Source organism: Cuculus canorus, chromosome 3 (genome assembly GCF_017976375.1).
Source record: "Cuculus canorus isolate bCucCan1 chromosome 3, bCucCan1.pri, whole genome shotgun sequence".
Classification (NCBI taxonomy): domain Eukaryota; kingdom Metazoa; phylum Chordata; class Aves; order Cuculiformes; family Cuculidae; genus Cuculus; species Cuculus canorus.
Window position 1 is genome coordinate 118691343 of NC_071403.1, and position 18892 is coordinate 118710234.

At 44.0% G+C, this 18892-nt stretch overlaps 1 protein-coding gene across 4 annotated transcripts in view; it reads right to left on the minus strand.

The window, feature by feature from the left end:
• ATAD2B (ATPase family AAA domain containing 2B) overlaps positions 1 to 13510 on the minus strand; it is an 85423-nt gene extending 71913 nt beyond the window's left edge. For 2 of the 4 annotated variants that reach the window (XM_054062155.1, XM_054062156.1), the window contains exon 1: positions 12810 to 13510. In XM_054062155.1, coding sequence (XP_053918130.1) covers positions 12810 to 12956 — 147 coding nt within the window. In that variant the 5' untranslated portion in view covers positions 12957 to 13510. The remainder of the gene's footprint in view (positions 1 to 12809) is intronic. The other 2 variants (XM_054062154.1, XM_054062152.1) reach the window with 1 other exon arrangement.
• Between the last annotated feature and the right edge of the window lie 5382 nt (positions 13511 to 18892).

The following is an 18892-nucleotide window of genomic DNA, read 5'->3' on the forward strand; positions in this document are numbered from 1 at the left end:
CTCCATCTGGTTCAGCTGTATAAAAGCACAGGCACGCGGACGGGAATATCTGAGTTTCCCACCACGGTCAAACTTGCTCTCCTTGCCCTACATTCTGTGTCACACCCTGCTTCTGCCCAGCTCACTGCCACACCCAGGCAGTGGGTGCTCAGTTGCTCACACAGCGTCACAGTCAGACGTGGGAGTTCTCAACTCACTGCTTTAAACCTTCCAGCATGTTTTTCTCTTTTTTTATGATCTCCCCCTATGTACAAGACATCAAACTAAGACAGAATGACATTCAATCTTCAACTGTTTTATCCTATTCCTCCCAATCTTGTTAAAAGCACAATGTATTTTAATTAGTTTTTTCTTTTTGCCCCACCAAACAAGCACAAAACAGCCTGAAATATACTTTTGTCTCAATAATAACAAAATAAGAATTATAGAATAGTTTGGATTAGAAGAGACCTTCAAGATCTTCTGGTTTCAACCCCCTGCCATGGGCAGGGCCACGTCCCACTGGATCAGGCTGCTCCAAGCCCCATCGAACATGGCTTTGAACACCTCCAGGGATGGGGCAGCCACAGCTTCCCTGGGTAACCTGGGCCAGGGCCTCCCCACTCTCACAAGAAAAGATTTCTTCCTAATGTCTAATTTAAATCCCCCCTCTTTCACCTTAAAACTATTGCCCCTCGTCCTATCCCTGCACTCCCCAATAAAGAGCGTCTCCCAAGCTTTCCTGGAGCTCCCTTAAGTACTGAAAGAATGCTCTAAGAAGTTATCTGTTCCAGTTGCAGGTTTTCAAAACACTCTACTTCTAACTTCAGTTAATTCTTAGCTTCTGATAATTATAAATAACTTTTTCCTCTCCATTTGACTCTGAAAAGACAGCAATGACTCCAGACATCTCTCAATCTTATTTTTCCTACTAGATTCAGAAGAAATTGAATCCAAGCCCTCCAGCTTTTTTAACACAATTTGAAATGTATTTTGTGAATAACAACATATGTCAGATGTCCCAGAATACTAACAAACTGGATTAATATTTTAAAAGTTTGTGGGGAAAAAAAAATCTGATTACTTTTTCCTCTAACAGTTCACGCAAAGTTCTTGTGGAAATGTGCTGTCCATTAGGAAAAAAATATATATATACTCAAGGATATTTAACGCATTTAATAAACATTTTTATCCCAATGGTATAAAGAGATTAAAGCAGTCTTTCCAAAATAAAACTTGTATTCATGAAAAACACATGACTGTGTCCCCAGTGCAACAATTAGTTAAGCCGATCACTCGTTTTTGCCCTCCGATAACTATTCAGTTAAGAAATAATTTGCTTTTTCTGCATTTAAACTATAATGTCATTTCAAACATACCAACAAAATACACCCAAAACGACTCTGTTCAGCAATTCTGGATAAGCCACTTGCTCCTTTGGGTATCACATTTTGCAAAGGTGAAAAACATGGATCAAAACATTAACTTCTACAAATGTATTGTATTAAAGAGCTATTGATGAAAGTTAGGCAAGAGCTAGGCACCATTCCTAATGCATTTTTGGGCCAGGCATATCAGGCAATTAAAAATCTCAAAAGGCTTCACAGTCTCCAAGACACTTTTAGTTTTGCTCTTATTTGGTTCCAAGTTCTAGTAACCAGATCAAACACATTTCAATGGGATGAGGTTTAACAAGGTTAAGTGTCGAGTCCTGCACTTGGGTCACAACAACCCCGTGCAGCTCCAGGCTTGGGGAAGAGTGGCTGGAAAGCTGCCTGGCAGACAAGGACCTGGGGGTGTTGGTCGAATGCGGCTGAACGCGAGACAGCAGTGGCCCAGGTGGCCAGGGAAGGGATTGTGCCCCTGTACTCAGCATTGGTGAGGTTGCACCTTGAATCCTGCGTTCAATTTTGGGTCTCTCACTACAAGAAGGACATTAAGAGACTGGAGCATGTCCAGAATGAAGCTGGGGAAGGGTCTGGATAACAATGGTTATGAGGAGTGGCTGAGGGACCTGGGGCTGTTTAGCCTGGAGAAAAGGAGGCTGCGGGGAGACCTTATCGCTCTCTACAAAGACATAAAAGGAGCTTGCAGAGAGGTGGATGGTGGTCTCTTCGCCCAAGCGACAGGTGATAAACAAGAGGAAATGGTCTCAAGTTGTGACAGCACAGGTTCAGATTGGACATCAAGAAAAATTTCTTCACCAAAAGGGTTCTTGGGCACTGGTGGCTGAGTCTCATCCTTGGAGATGTTTGAAAGCCAGGTAGATGAGGTGTTCAGAGATCTGGTTTAGTAGTGGATAGGTATGATTTGACTCGATGATCTCAAAGGTCTTTTTCAGTCAAGTGATTCTATGATTCTACCATGCCTGTGATGTCATCTGACCAGAATCTAGTAAATCCCTTCCAATTATATTTCATTTATTCACCACTTTGCTTTATAGCAAAAAAAAAAAAAAAAGAACTAAACCTGTCCTTACACTCATTACAAATTTCCAGTAGCTGAAACACTCTCATCTGCGTGCTCGAAGGAGGGACTACATCTTGCATTATGCATCTGCTCTTATGTTCTAGGATGACACGCTGCACTACCCACTCTCTCCAGCACCAACAACTCCTCATAAGCTCCAATCCCTACTCCAACCCACATTTTCCTGGCAAATGCCCTTAGCTCCTCTTCTATGGGAGGACTGCCTGTCTGCTTGGTGGGAAGAGATAAGACCTGACAAGCTTGTCTGGGGGATGAAGGTAACATGACTCAAGCCCAGGTCACACCAGGCTGTATTCACATTGGTACACTACGTACGGCTGCAAGCAAAACAAAGAGTCATAGAATGGGTTGGCTTGGAAGGGATCCCAAAGCCCATCAGTTCCAACCCCCTGCCATGGGCAGGGACACCTCCCACTGGCCCAGGCTGCTCCAAGCCCCATCCAACCTGGCCTGGAACCCCTCCAGGGATGGGGCAGCCACAGCTTCCCTGGGCAATCTGGGCCAGGGCCTCATCACCCTCACCAGGAAGAATTTCTTCCTAATGTCTAATCTAAATCTTCCCCCTTCCAATTAAAACAAGATTTAAACAAAAATAATTTAAACAAAGCATATACCTGTGTGACCTAAAATCCAGTGTATGTTTACTGTCTGTGCCTTCAAATGACAAAAAACTAGCAAAAAATATATGTGGATTAAAGCATATTAACTACCTTACTAAGAACTTCAAGTTTCATTAAGGACCTCATGTGTTAACCTTACTAATAGCTTGAAAAGAGACAAGGTTGGCATAAAAGAACCTATCTTCTAGTTGCAGTTCTCCAATTTCCATTTGTTTGCACACATTCATTTAACAAACACTGGCTCTCCACGGGTGTTAAGGAAAAATAACAAGATTCATGCTTAAGTGCTTGATGATCTTGGAATAAACAACTATTAATGCTGTATTTCATTGGTGATAATGATAGTAAAGAAAGCCTCGATTGCAGGATGATCTAAATTCTTTTAACATTCAGCTTATGTGGGTTTTTCTCTAGCACATAATACTTACATCAATGGCAGCCGTTAAGAATACAGAGAATACCATCATCTAGACATTTTAAGAAGAATAAATTCTTCCCAACTCGTTCAGGTGAAAAACCGTATTCTTCGCATGAGAAGATCTGTTTTCAGTCTTTCCAACAGATTTGCACTTTATTTCCTAGAACTGTTCAACTCCGGAATTGAGGTTACTTAATAAAAAAGAAGGCTTTTCAGAAAAGTTAAAAGTTTACAAGTCAAAACCAGAAACCAGTACCTCCAACACTGTTTATTGTGTATTTTCACATTTGCAACCGCTCCCCCTGTCTATGACAGAAAAAGATACCCGCTGTATTCAGTTTGAGCACTTTTGATCTCACAGCCACAAAACTCTTGCCATCTACAGGCTACCTGTAGGATCATGAAGGAAAGGACGAATGAGCTACAGCACAGCCTCCGTCATGGCTATGACAGAGCTTATAACTAGCGGAGTTGAAGTTTGTTCTGCTCCACCCATCATTGTTGCTCCAAGCATTTCCATCATGAATGTTCCTCTCCTCTTCCTGCCTTCTCTAAAATTAGGGTGACACTGAATTTTCAGCTGGTAAACAGAGAGATGGAGGGGAGGCGAGAGGAAGCAAAAGGACATGGGGAGGAGGGCTTATTTCAGCTGGACCAGTAACCTGATCCTGATCCAGCTGATCAAATGGCCACATAAGCATTAATATTGGCAAGTCTACTCATTTGCACAACTGCACAGTTACCAGCCTGCAGCACACGAAGTCACACACCTTTGGAAGAGCAACTGAGAATTGAGCAACCTCTACTGAGAAGTGGTCTCTTACTTGTACACACCTCGCTCCACTGTTTTGCTAGAAGACATATGTATCAGCAGATTTTAAAACCACTGATCTTCCTAATTTAACCCTAAAGGAATACTAAAAGCAAGACATTTTTTGTCAGAATCATACTAATCACTTTCATGAGTTTCTCAATTCCGTTAACAAAGACTTTTAAAGCAAAAACTAGCTTTATGTAAACGTTCAAGGATGGTCACAACTTGGAAGCGGAAAACATGAAAACACTCAAACAGCAACTTTTTTCCCTACCCTACTCCTCTAAAATCCATCTTGCTTCTGATAACAACCCCATCCCAAAGGAAGTCTGGAGGACACGGCCTCTTTTCAGTACTAATATAAACCTAAATAAACCAGGAGAATGATCTGAGGACAGTAAGCAGAAGAAGAGAGAGAACACTTAGACCAGAGGGATCCCAAGGTTTGGACACAACCAGGTACTTGACTCACTAAACTATGTGAGGAAGGGTCTGTAGCAAACAAAACTAAGCGGAAGGTGGCCTTCCGTGTGAAAGAACCGCAGGATTAAATACACTTCTGCTTCTCTTCTCTAGATACAATGCACCTGAAGGCACTATTTCAAAAGGCAAAAAAAAAACCCAAAACCAAATTAAAATTGTAATATGAAATCTTAAGATTAATGTTTTGAAATTTAAATTATACTAAAAACATTCAAGTCTGAAAGATAAATCAGAGAAATAATAAAAGCTAGTTATTAACTATTTGGAATGAGGGATATTGAAGCATGGCAACAAATTTCAATGTAAGTAATCTCTTCCACGTGTACAGAAAGAACAGCTTCTTCATTTCAGGTTATTTAAATAACTTGGCTTGACTACTTACCCATTCAAAATGAAGCAATTAACTGGAGGTTGGAGAAAAGCAAAAAGCCCATTTCCCAGATTAAGAAAATGCCCAAACTGAAGCATCTGTTCAGAGTGCAACTGGACACAAACTTTCCACCAAATCTTTCAACCAGTTAGATCATTAGCACACACTACTAGATGCATAAAGATAAAACCACAAAATTCAGAACAGGGCATAAAAACTACAGGAATTGGACAAGCTCATAAATTCTGTATTTCTGGCAGGAGTGCTAAAGCCACCTCCTTTATAGCTTGTGGAGGTGAAACTATTATAGCACACACGTACTCAGCAATGTTAAATGAAAAAACTTACAGAAGACAAGACATTCGTCTTACAACTGGTTGCAAAGTGACCTGTTTTAATAGCTACCAAGCAAGAAGAAATTAAATTTCTTCAGGAAAAGAGTCCAAGCAAATATAAATGTGAAACAACAGTTGAACAATTTAAAGTAAAATTAATGGTAAAAATAAACCATGAAAATCCCATCAAAGGTAATAAAGACAATATTTCAACAGTAAACTCAGAGACAGATGAATTGTTTAGAAAAAGCAGCAAAGCATGAAGAGTAAAAAAAAAAACATGATAGGATGTAAAAGACTGAAAAATTGTGAGCTCCCTGTGCAATAAGTGGGTTCGTGACTGATCTTACCCACACAGCCAGTCATCCATTAGAGCTAAAACATCTAATAAACAATTAGCAAGCTTTAAAGCAGTCAGAGCTAAAAAACAAGAGCAGTGAAAGCTTAAGCTCACTGATGCCAACTTGCAGGGAGCTTTGCTTTGAGAAGAGTTTTATAAAGCTTTAGGCAGAAATTGTCTAAAGCATCATTAGATTGGAAGGAAAACTTTTCCACAGTACAGCAAATAGTCAAGAATTTAGGGCAGGATGTGCAAAACTAAACCACATCCAATTGAAACTGCAGGGGGATGGAGGCGATCAGAATGTAATTACCTGAGCTAATTATCTTGCATAACCATGAGCTGTACGCCACTCTCGCAAAGTTGTCATGGGATCTCTCAGGGCAATGGGTTAAGCCTTCTGCTTTGAGTATAAACCGAGAGACGGCAGCTGGAGAAGCAGCTTTTATTAATATTACTTTGGGATAAACCAAATATTCAGAGGAAGCAATGCAGCACACCAGACATCAACACCGTTTCCTGCATGCTCTTTGGAGGTCTCATTCACCCACTGGATTAGTCCTTCGATTGCTTCCTTTTAAGGCCCTACGACAGCGAGTATCGCCAGCTCCGAACAGGATGCACAATTGCCTCCTCAAACAAGCCAGGCACCCTTTGGAGGTCTCCTAACTTCTGAGAGCGACCCAGATGGATTGAAGATACATAGGGAGAATCCAGACTCAGGACAACCCTTTGGAAGCAGGGAAGGATTACAAACGCTGACTGTACAGTATTTTGACAGAAACTTGGACACAGATTGCTTCCAACAATTGCTCAATTTCCCACTGCTCACAGATGCATTAATACCACACCACCAAGGAACAGACTGCGCCATTCGTTTTAGATCACTGATTTTCTCCTGCTAGGTCCCAAAAGAGCAGCAGGCCGCTAACACTAAAAGAACCCAACATTTTATTACATACTGAAAAGATGAGCTTTCTTGGGAATCTGCCTTTAACTGAAATTGTTTGGAATAACTTCATAAGGCTCTGTATTTCAGGATGTATTTCAAAGAATTGTAAAAGCGTTGGCCTCAGCACCTGTATTGATATTGCTGTAAACTCACAGCAAGGCAATGCACTTCTTTACAAACACAGATATTTGAGAGGAGCTTTTTTTCCCTGAAGAGCTTTTAATTTTTCCAGCACAGGAAAAAACTCTTAACTTTTTCTATAGTTTTATTCTAAAGCACAGAACATCCAGAACACCGTGAGACATCTTGCAAAGAAGACAAAGAAAATACGCTAATGTGGATCAGTCTCTTCCTTAAAGGAAAATCTAATTTTTAGAACGCTCTAAATGTTTAAATCTAGTATTTTAAGATAAATAATATTAATTTTTAAAGCTCACTTGTTATGTTTTCAATAGCTGAGCATTGAAGGAGTAAAACATAGTAATGAGTTTATGCTACAAAAGCTGTGTTAGCATCCAGAAATCAGAATAAAAAAAATTTCTTCCTACAGACTGAGAAATTGCAGCAAGAGACGCTGAAATGTACTGTAACACAGAGAATGAAAATGCTGCTTAGCTTTCTACGTTGCCACTCGGCGGCCCTCGATGACGGTCCCCGGGCCGCGTTGGCTCTATTAGCAATTAAGCACAATGGAGAGCTCTAGGTCGCCGCCGAGCGAGTCGCACGACACTGGCACTACTTTTAGCTAGAATCGCGTGTTACAATTATCACAGTGCCCTCGAGTAGCTCTGAAGGCACTGCTAATGCTTTCTCAGCTAATTAAATTAAGCTAATCTTGTATACATTTCTAAAATGTCTGACTAATAGGCTGATGTGACTCAGGAGTGTTTATTTCACAATAAATTCATTAGTTTTCTTGGTAGATGTTTTTGATTTGTGTTTTGAGCTGACTGAAAAAAAATCATTTCAATTGCCAAATACTTGCTACCAGCAATCACAACTCGATGTCTGAAAACAGACATTACTAGAATTACAGCAGCAATTTAACCAGTTACGGTCACAGTACCCTCAATTCTTCCACAGTGTGAACTGAGTCCACTGGATTTATAAACCTTGTGTCACAATTCTGTGTTTCTGAAAACTCTGGAAAATTTTGATGCACTTTTCTTGTCAGAATGCTTTAATATACACTTCAAGTTGAAATGCTAGAACAAAAAAAATACCTATAATTTACATAAAGATAAAATATAAAATTATGTAAGGATAGCATCAATATTCATTACATAATGTATAAATCAATCCTGGAAACAGGACAAAAATACAGCCCAGTCCTTCCTCTCCGTACCCTCTCTATGCACTCTCTATGACATCATTTCAGAGCATAAACTTCTTGGCTCCTTGATCCATTTAGCAAGGGATTTTGTTCATTTTAATCTGGCTTCTGGTCAGCAGACACACATGCATTCATCTCAATTGCTGAATGCATGGCTGCAGTCAATAATTCAAAACAGTTTACTTTTCAAAGACTGACGTCATTGCTTTCTCCAAGATGAGCAAGTACTACAGAGGGAATACTTACGGTGACCGCGACAAAGGCACTTAGAGCGTTACGGCCCATTTCCACATAGTGTGTGCTACTTCAAGATTCAGTTCAAACAAAAATGGACACAATTTATACATAACTCAACCTAATATTGAACTAGAAGACAAGAAACTGAACTCAAGGTCTTGGGAGAGAAGGCATTCATGTCTATCCTTTTAAATAGACACCAAATAAACCCCAACATATATATTTATACACATACACACATACACACACAAAAAAAAATAAGCCAAGAAGAAAAAAGAAGGACGAAGAAGGAAACAGATATAAAAGAGGCAGAAGGCAACTCATGACCCCTCATCTGGTCTAATCAGCATCTTACAGGATGCCATTAGATTACTAACTCAGTTTTTGTTGCTAATAAGGAACAAATGGATGAGCTTTTAAAATACATTCTGAAAGGTAATTACAAGCATTGCCACTGAAGAACATTTCTCTGCAAGTCCAAGTCGGAACCTCCATGGAAGAAAACAAAGTCCCATAGTGCAAATAAGCAGCGTACCATCTCCGCCAGAGCTCCAAACTCTAGCTGCCCATTAACCCGATTAACTGCTGGTAGTAAGGCCAGTTTCCTGACGTGACACAGGGAGGATTTCAAAAGGACACACTGTTCCAGTCGACTTCAAAAAAATACATGCAACTGCATGAAAACGATCCCAGTCTGCCTTCTGCATGAACCACAGCTTCACTATCTCTCTGCTGACAGTCACTTCCAAAAACCAAAGTCTCTGTCTTCCTACTGGTATGCTTATTCATGTTCTAATCACCAAAATCCTTCCCTGGCACTACTTCAAGAGGATTCAGGAGCTCAGAAAGAAGCTGTATTGCGGGCAAATACTTACATCTGAAGAATAAAAAACATTCTACAAAGACAAATTTAAAATACAGCGGGATATGTGTGTGTACATATATTGCAATATTGATTGAGAACATACACACCAGCAAACTCTTCCTGGATAACTTCTGCTCATCTTTGGCAATCACATCTTAAAAAAACCCCACGTATCTACCTCAAACACACAAGATTTGTTGTGAAGGGAAACAAGTCCATTCCCATACATCAAAAATACACGCTTAATTTCAGAAGAAATTCTACTTCAGAAGCACGGGGATGCAATTACAGATCTTATAACCGTATACTGCACAATCTCCATTCCTTACATCATGGTAATAACATAATTTAAACATTTTCATGATTTGTAATATAAAAACATTATTCATAGGAAAAAATATTTAGAAAGAAGCACAGCCTACTTTTTCCAGCAGCAGTAAGCTCCCTGCAGAGCAAGCCAGTAAGGGTTACACCAAACTTTGCCTCACAAACCACAAGACACACGATGTGAATAAATAGAAACTGAACACGAGAACAAGCAGAACGGCTTTTTACAGCTATGGTGCTGCACCCCCCTTTTCTAATGAAATTAAACAAGGAAAAAAACAAGGGACAATGAGGAAAAGGAAGATGAGGGAAAGAGAACTATGGGAAAAAAAAACCAAAAACCAAATGAGAAGCACAGAAGGTATAGAATATGTAATCAGTGTTTTGGGGTTGGTTTTGCTTTTATATTTTAAAACTAAAGGGATAGGGCAAAAGGTTTTCTGACAACTCCAGGTGTCTTCCTTCTGATCTGCCTCTGTCTGCTGTTGCTGTTTTTCTCCTGCTCCAACAAACTTCCTCCTCAGTGGAGGCTGGGACGTGGTCGGTTGGTGCACAGCTGTCAAGTGCTCTGACCCTCAATTTTCACTTCCATATTTACGTTGTTTTTAAAACATGGATGCAGATCAGGCAACCATAACCACCAGTTTAAATGTACAAAGCAAAGTTTTATCAAGAAAAAAAGCCCTGTCTATGATTAAAAATATGCAGTTGTCAACCAATCTGCTTAGAGACAAGAAGAAAAAAACAAAGAGGCTCACGAGTTCTTTCTTCCAATTAGAATTTGCCAAACGTTAATTTTCTAAGCCAGGCTGTAGAATTCCCTTGCTGTCAGACCGTAAAACCTAAGCTATTCTGTTGGGAAAGCATTCAACTTAAACCCGACAGCAAAAATACACCCTGCGTGCTTGAGAGGGGGTCCCAGAACCCGGGAGACCCTTCTCCAACATGAGCTCTCTGCCAGCGATGCCGAACTGAGGTCATTTAGGGTGAAGGGGAGTACAGCACAGAAGGGGAGGGAGGGAGGATTGCAAAGTTGCTGCAGGCACAGCTCCCAACTTTTGTCTGGCAGCGGGCGCAGCGCAGGGTGCTGCCTCCGGGAAAGCCCAGCACTGACACAGGGATCTAAAGCTGCAGGAGAGTGGCCACAAAATTGGTGAAGGGTTTGGAGGGGAAGCCATATGAGGAGCAGCTGAAGTCACTTGGTCTGTTCAGCCTAGAGAACAGGAGGCTGAGGGGGGAACCTCATCGCAGTTCACTACCTCCTCCCAAGGGGAGGAGGAGGAGCAGGCACTAAGCTCTTCTCTCTGGCCACCAAGGACAGGACCAGAGGGAATGGCAGGAAGATGCCAGGGGAGGGTAAGGTTGGACATTAGGAGAAGATTCTTCCCCCAGCGGGTAGTGGAGCCCTGGAACAGCTCCCAGGGAAGCAGTCACAAGTGCCAAGCCTGACAATATTCCAGAAGCATTTGGACAATGCCCTCAGCCTCACGGTGTGAATGTTCCGGTGTCCTGTGCAGGGGCAGGAGTTGGACTCAATGATATTTGTGGGTCCTTTACAATTCAGGCCATTCTGCAATTCTGTGACACCAGCCCCAGCCCGGCACTGCCACCAGCACCAGCAGAGCAGTCACTTTGCCCCCTGTGCCTCTCCAGGCCCTGCCACTACCTTCGGCCACCCTCTCCCCACTAAGCAGCAGAGCCCGGCAGGCGGCTCCCCACTGTCACTAGAATCGCTTGGTTGGAAAAGACCTTTGAGATCACCGAGTTCAACCGTACCTGTCCACTACTAAACCAGATCCCTGAGCACGTCGTCTACCCGGCTCTTAAACACCTCCAGGGATGGGGACACCACCACCTCCCTGGGCAGCCTCTGCCAGGGCCTGAGAACCCTTTTGGGTAAGAAATGTTTCCTGATGTCTAATCTGAACCTCCCTGGTGCAACTTGAGGCCATTTCCTCTCATCCCATCCCCTGTCACTTGCGAGAAGAGACCAACACTCCCTTCGTTACAACTTCCTTTCAGGCAGTTGTAGACAGTGACAAGGTCTCCTGTCAGCCTTCTTTTCTCCAGCCTAACCAACCCCAGTTCCTTCACCACTTCTCACAGGACTTGTTTTCCAGCCCCTTCCCCAGCTTCGCTGCCTTCCTCTGAACATGTTCCGGCCCCTCAATGTCTGTCTCCCCAGCTCTCTCCTCACCCCGGGCTCCCCTGTCCCTGCTCCCCATCACCTTCTTCCTATCACTGTGGGCTTCCTTGTCCCTGCTTCTCCTTGTCCTCTTTCTCCTTCTATCACTCAGGGCTTCCATCCCTACCCTTCTTCCTCCTCCCATCACCCCAAGCTCCCCTGTCCCTGCTCTTCAACCTCATCTTCATCCTCCTCCTGTCTCATCAGGCTCCTCTGTCCCTGCTCCTTCTCATCCTCCTCCTGTTACTCAGGGCTCCCCTGTCCCCGCTCTCCAGCTCTTTACCCCCATCCTCCTGTCTCACCAGGCTCCTCTGTCCCTGCTCCTGCTCATCCTCCTGTCACTCAGAGCTCCCCCCCCATCCCTGCTCCTCCTCCTGTCACTCAGGGCTCTCCTGTCCCTGTTCTTCATCTTCATCCTGCTTCTCCTCCTCCTGTCACCCCGAGCTCTCCCGTCCCCGCTCCTCCTCCCCCTGTCACTCAGGGCTCCTCTGCCCCTGCTCTCCATCCTCCTCTCGTCACCCCAAGCTCCCCTGTTCCTGCTCTTCACCCTCACCTCCTCTTCCTTCCGTCTCGCCAGGCTCCTCTGTCCCTGCTCCTCCTCCCCCGTCCTCAGGAGCTCTCCCGTCCCCGCTCCTCCTCCTGTCACTCAGGGTTCCCCTGACCCTGTTCTTCATCCTCCCGTCACCTCAAGCTCCCCCGACCCTCCTCCTCATCCTCCTGTCACTCACGGCTCCCCTGTCCCTGCTCCTCATTCTCCTGTCACTCAGGGCTCTCCTCTCCGTGCTCTTCGACCTCATCTCCTCCCGTCTCTCCAGGCTCCCCTGTCCCCGCTCCTCCTGTCACTCGGGGTTCCCCTGACCCTGTTCTTCATCCTCCCTTCACCCCAAGCTCCCCTGACCCTTCTCCTCCTCCTGTCACTCAGCGCTCCGCTGTCCCCGCTCCCCCTCACCCCGCCGTTACCCCGAGCTCCCCCGTCCCCGCTCCTCCTGTCACTCCGGGCTCCCCGACCCTGCTCTTCACCGTCCCCCCGTCCCTGCTCCCCGGTCCCGGTCCCCGCTCACCCTGGCTGTCGCCGCCGCCTCCTCGGCCGCGGCCGCGTCCCCTTTGCCGCCCCTCCTGGCGGAGCGGGTGCGGGACGAGATGAAATGGCTGCCGGCGGCCGCCGCTTTGCCCGGCGGGCGCAGGGAGCTCTTCCTGGTGTTCACCATGGCCCCGCGGGGTGCGGGGGGCGCGGGCGGCGGGGCCGCCGGGCGGGAGGAGGGGGAGGAGGAGGAGGAGGAAGGGCGACGGGCGGGGGCTCAGGCGGGAGAGGAACGAGAGAACTCCTGGAGGGACGCCGGTTCCGCCGGGCGCGGACAGGGCCGCCGCTGCCGCCGCCTCCGGGCTCAGCCCCGCGCTACCCGGCCGCCATCGCCGCCGCGGCTCCTTTCTCCGCCCGGGCCGCCGCGCTCCGCTAGGGGGCGCCGCCGCGCCGCCGCCGCCGCCGCGCACAGGGGCGGGCGCGGGCCACGGCCACGCCGCTCTAGCGCGCCGCCCTCGCACTCTGTTCTCTCCTAGGTGTACGCTCTGCCACGGCGACGCCGCGCTCTATGACCCACTGGTGTCCCCGCTGGGGTGGGGGTGTGACGGTGGTGGCCCCCGCCGCGGACGCTCTAGCACGGCGCCGGCGCGCTCTATGGCCCCCGCCGCGGACGCTCTAGCACGGCGCCGGCGCGCTCCATGGTCCCCTAGGTGTACGCTCTGCCACGGCGCCCGCGCGCTCTGTGTCAGGCTGGAGGGCCGCGGCGGAGCCCGCGGGAGGCGCCGGTAGCGGGTGCGCAGCGAGGCCCGAGCGGGGTTGGGAGAGCGGGGGCTGTTCAGCCTGGGGAGGAGGAGGCTCCGGGGAGATCTTAGAGCAGCTTCCAGCACTGAAAGGGGCTGCAGGAAAGCTGAGGAGGGGCTTTGCCAACGGCCTGGAGTGACAGGACGAGGGGGGGCGGCTTTAAATTGGAAGGGGGAAGATTTAGATTAAGACATTGGGAAGTAATTCTTCACAATGAGGGTTGTGAGGCCCTGGCCCAGGTTGCCCACGGAAGCTGTGGCTGCCCCATCCCTGGAGGTGTCTAGGGCCAGGTTGGATGGGCCTTAAAAGCCATGGAGGTGTGGTACTTAGAGACGTGATTTAGTGGTGGACTTGGCAGTGTTAGGTTAAGGGTTGGAATCGATGATCTTAAAGGTCTTTTCCAACCCAAACGATTCTGTGAAAGAATATGCTTTTCCATCCCTGTCCTGAACTGCTGATGCCTAATTCAGAGATGGTATCCAAATCTGCTGGGCTGAAAACGAAAAATAAGACATCGTTCTCCTTCAAGTTTTTGTACGCATCACAAAACCATCATCCCCGTTTTGGGAAAACCAACAGATCAAACTGTGACCCAAAAAAGGGCCCAGATTGCAGCAGCTGCAGTCAGTGTCGTAACTCAGGATTGCAGTGCATTGGCGGGGCTGTTTGGGGAAGCTTGCATAACATCTGTTTGCAACATGCCTGATTCAAACCAGCACTCCTCCTCTCGTGACTAATGATGGCTTTTTAAAAGTGAAATAATCTTGGTCATTATGCAATCAAATTGATTTTCCTGGGTGCCTACCCAGATCTGCTTGAAGCAACAGAAAACCCACAACTGAAAAGCTATTTATTCTATATTTACTAAATATTTTTTACCATAATTGTGTCCTTTTTTCTTCTGTTTTTTAGTGTTCTGATCTCATTCCTGTGAGCCATACTCAAGTGAGTACTCTTTATGACGCCAGAGGGACTACTCTTGTAGAGGGACTGATGTAGTTAAAAATCCCTGCTCACCGTTTTGCACATTTTTAGTGCTTCATTCTCATTATGCGAGCATAGTAGAGAACATGTAAAAACATCCTTCATTTTGGATGTTTACTCCCTAGATTAATTCTTACAGATGGTTTTATTTCCAGGGTTCTTAGTTGTCTTGTTCCTTTTACAAGGTGTGGGTAGTTGGCTTGTGGACTCAAGCAGCTTTATTGCTTCTGCGTGAACTCCATCACCATTTTTAGTACTGACAATCTAAATAAATAAATCATAAATTGCATGGTTTGCTTCTTAGTTTTGTTTGGCATTTTTGTCTGTAACACAAAAAACACGTTAACATATGATAAATATTTTATAGCACACACATTTAGAAATTAAAATTATTTAACAATGAAAGATAAATTACTGTAGAAACGGATTTAGAGTAATTTCACTAATGCAAGAATTTACTTGTTCCCATTCTTGTATCTGTTGTTTGTTCTGAGTGTTGGATGAAGACAGAAGAATTAAAAAGCTATTTAGACTTTCTTCAGCACTCTATATGCAGGAAAAGCTTTCTGAAAAAAATACTATAGGAACTAAGAGCAATGAAAGACAAGAGACAGTGAAGAAAGGAAGGGGAGGACTGGAGCCACACTCCAGTGAGTATTAGGTACAAATTTTGTAGAGCTTGTTCCCAGTAGGATTCAGTTTCAAGATTTGTAGTTTGGTCTTCAGACAGATGTCTAAATGCTTCTGAAAATAAATGCTGTTGGGAAGGACTATATTAAATAGAACTGATTTATAACAAAAGCTGAAGCTTACACCAGTGTTCAACACCGTTTTATCTCCAGTTGTTCAGAAAAGAGATACCTGAAACATATTAAGAAGAAGCCACAACATCTGCCATGGCAGATACGGCACTGGGAGATTGGAAACATATGAAAAAGTACTTCAGCAAAAGAATCCCTTTCCATTAAACGAGACCCGAGGAATGAAATCTTTTGGGGACTGAGTGATGTAAAAAGGCATTTAAAAAGAAGCTGGGATGGAAAGCCTTGTTTGTTCCGTGAGTGGTACTTAAAGGCACAAGTACTATTTGGAGATGCAAGATTTTGTTGTCACCTGTCCCTGTTTTACAAAGAAATCAGGAACGTGTTACAACAAAAGAAAAAGTCCTTCATCCCTTATGCAGAACTTTTGTAGAGAGTTCCAGCCTAGGAAGGACCAGAGGGCTCTATTCAGTGCACTACCATTTGCTTCAATCGTGGGCAATTTACCAGAGATTACTTTGCAATATCTCTGAATAGCTGTAACATTCCAAAGAATGGAAATCAAATCATCTTTTCAGGCCTCTATTTATAAGCTCTTGTGTGTTCCTCTCTGTCATACTGTCAGCTAATCTTGGTTTCAGCTGAATCTTGAAATAAAAAAGATTTCCAAGAGCTCTTGCTTTTGTAAACCTCCCTGAAGTCCTTTCCTGAGGGCTTGTTAGGAAATAAGGGTTGGGTGGTTTCTCCGTTGAGAATTGTCCATTATGAAGATATGTCCATAGGATATAAGTTTGGAAACATCAAACAAGCCCTGTCCAGTAGTCAGGACTGGTACCACCTTGAACTTGAACACATATGGTGATAACAATCACTCCACATTGCAAGCATTTTGCAGTTATTAAAGGTGGCTCATTATTTGAAGACGGTAATTATCCTTTAAAAATATATAATAATTAGTTTTTGGAATTAAATAGTTAATATTCAGTCCTGTTATCAGCGCAGCTACCTCAAGATTGTTTTCCACACCACAACAGATAACATCGGTGCAACCTGAAGCGGGATCAGAGAGTCGATTTCTTAGATGACATTAAATGGGAGTGGTAACAATTACCTCCTCATAGTTCAAAATTATCTTCCCGGCACGTCTAACCATTAACTTCCATAATATTTTTCCCATTGAGCTAAGGTTACCGTGGATAGTTTTTCTAATACTACGAATTGTGTGAAACTCACAGGCTGATGATACTGTAAGTCAAGAACGTGCAGAGTCTGTTTTTCACAATCATTCAGGCTGTAAATTGCTTCCACCATGGACAAAAGTGGCAAATCATCTCACTTTGGCGTGTATGATCATTAATCACATGAAAGCAGCACTGCCAGCCAGTTACTATGCCCGGTGATATATAGCTTTGTAGTAAAAGAAAAGTGTCTGTCTGAAAATGCTTACAATAAAAATAGGCATTTATTAAGACCTTTGTATCTAAGCTTTAGGAGCATATGAATGCAAAATGACTTGATAAAGGTGCATGGAGTAGTCCAGCAGAAACATCATTTGCTGATAAATCTCCCTTGTCCCCACACACAATCTTAGCTTAAGAAGTGTGTTTTCTTGTTACAGATCCAAGAATGGTCTCATAAACTACACTACCGTATCATCACTGTAATTTTACTTAAGAGTGTCTTTGAGAATTCACATCATACGTTATTTCCAAATGTGTGTTATCTGCTACAAACATTTGCTCAAGCTGTCTTGAATTTTTCATGGGTTTATGCATTCCACGCTGCTTTTAAAATTGAAGCTGTATTCACTTTTCTTCTGGATTTACTGCCTGGGAGCCCAGCGGCGTGTGTGGATACTCCATTCATTGCATGGGGGTAACACCCTCTTCACAAACGCTGCTTCACCCAACGTCTCCTACCAAACAATGACTCTCTTTTCCATTGCACTGCTGACTGTCCAGCAATACTGGTTCCTTAAGCTATTTCTCCTTGTGTGGCAGCCTACAAGGTTTAACATTCCTGCAAGGAGCATGTAGGAAAATGACACTGTGCAGAGGAACATGCAGTCTTTGTCAATGGAATTGCCAAGTACAGAATAACCAGATTCTGATCTATTTATTTCCCAGGCCCATTTCCCTCCCATTCTGTCCCAGCTCTGTCTGCATCCACTTACAAAGGGCTTTAGGCAACAACTGCTATCTCAGGTTAAGGTCAATCAATACAGCTGATGCGTTTATGTTTAATTATAGGTAGCTGATGGTTTCCTCTGGCATGGGTTAACCTTGTTAAATATATGGTTTAAAAACATCCCTTTGAAATTAATTTTCTGCTTGTTTTTAGATACACTGTGTGCACTGGTTCCTCTGTGACCTTGACGGGATGGGTGGTGACAGCTAAAACACTGCTTTACTTTGTCAACAGGGAGATTCACTCCTACGTTATACAACAAGTTCAGGGGTTGTTTCTCTCTTCCAGGCCAGTGCATCTGATCTCTCCTGACAAAAGGGGCATGAGATGGTTGTATTCATCTCATGAATACCCTGCTGGAGTTTTTTCAGCGAACTCAGTCTGGGCTGTTTGCTTCTATTCACCACACAGTAAGAAAGGGACCATTTGCTTCTGTTCATCTCGCGTACTGTTTCTTGCCAGAGAATAAGCTGTGTGAAATGCACAGGGTTTAAAAGGAGTTTAGTGACGTCTTGATCATAACAACACTCTAACTTGAAAATTTTCATCTTTTAAGAAATAATATTTTTATGTTATACTGAAGCTGAAAACACAATAATACCTTCTTTAAGATTTTTCTTTCTTTTATGCTTTGTCGATAGCTTCAGTCCTGAGGGAGAACAGCTGTACTTAGAAGAGCTTTTAAGAAACCACTAAATTCACTAGGACACTGATTCCTATTGTAGCAGGTCAGCATGTCTCCAGCTGTACTCCGATTTCCAGTAATAGACCTCATCTTCTAAATCAATACATGATTGCATCATTACACCAGGTAAGTCCAATCTTGCCTCCTTCTGGGCTTACCTTTGGGTCTACAGACTTTTTGCTGGAAGGGCCCCCAAGCAAGGGTTAAGCTTCTAACTGAGTTTCTGTGTTTAATGAAACAGAGCCAACGTACTTAAAGTATTGAAAAAAAATATAAGAGATACTAGCACTGCAGAATTACCTTTAGAAATTTTACCTAGAGCTTTGTAAATTCCTTAAACTTCTCAACAGTGGTATGATCTGTTTATGCGTATGTATATGTATTGAAAAAAACCCAGACCTCACTAAATAGATTAAACAGGTAATGCTTGCAACAAACAAGTGCCTCTATCAAAAAAATTCAAAGTTATTTAAAACTTTAAACAAAATGAGGGAGAGTAGAATCTCAGCAGTCTCTGTTTTGAAAGATAAGACTCCATGTGTTTTACACCAAACCAAATGGCAAGTTTCTCTATTTTCCCTGAAGATTCATAGGCAGGAGCTACAGTTAGATGCCATCCAGTTAAAACTTAATTATTTATCCAAACTGCTTTCAAAGGGGCCAGCACATTGTAATGCTCATGACAAAGAGGAAGAAATTGTAACT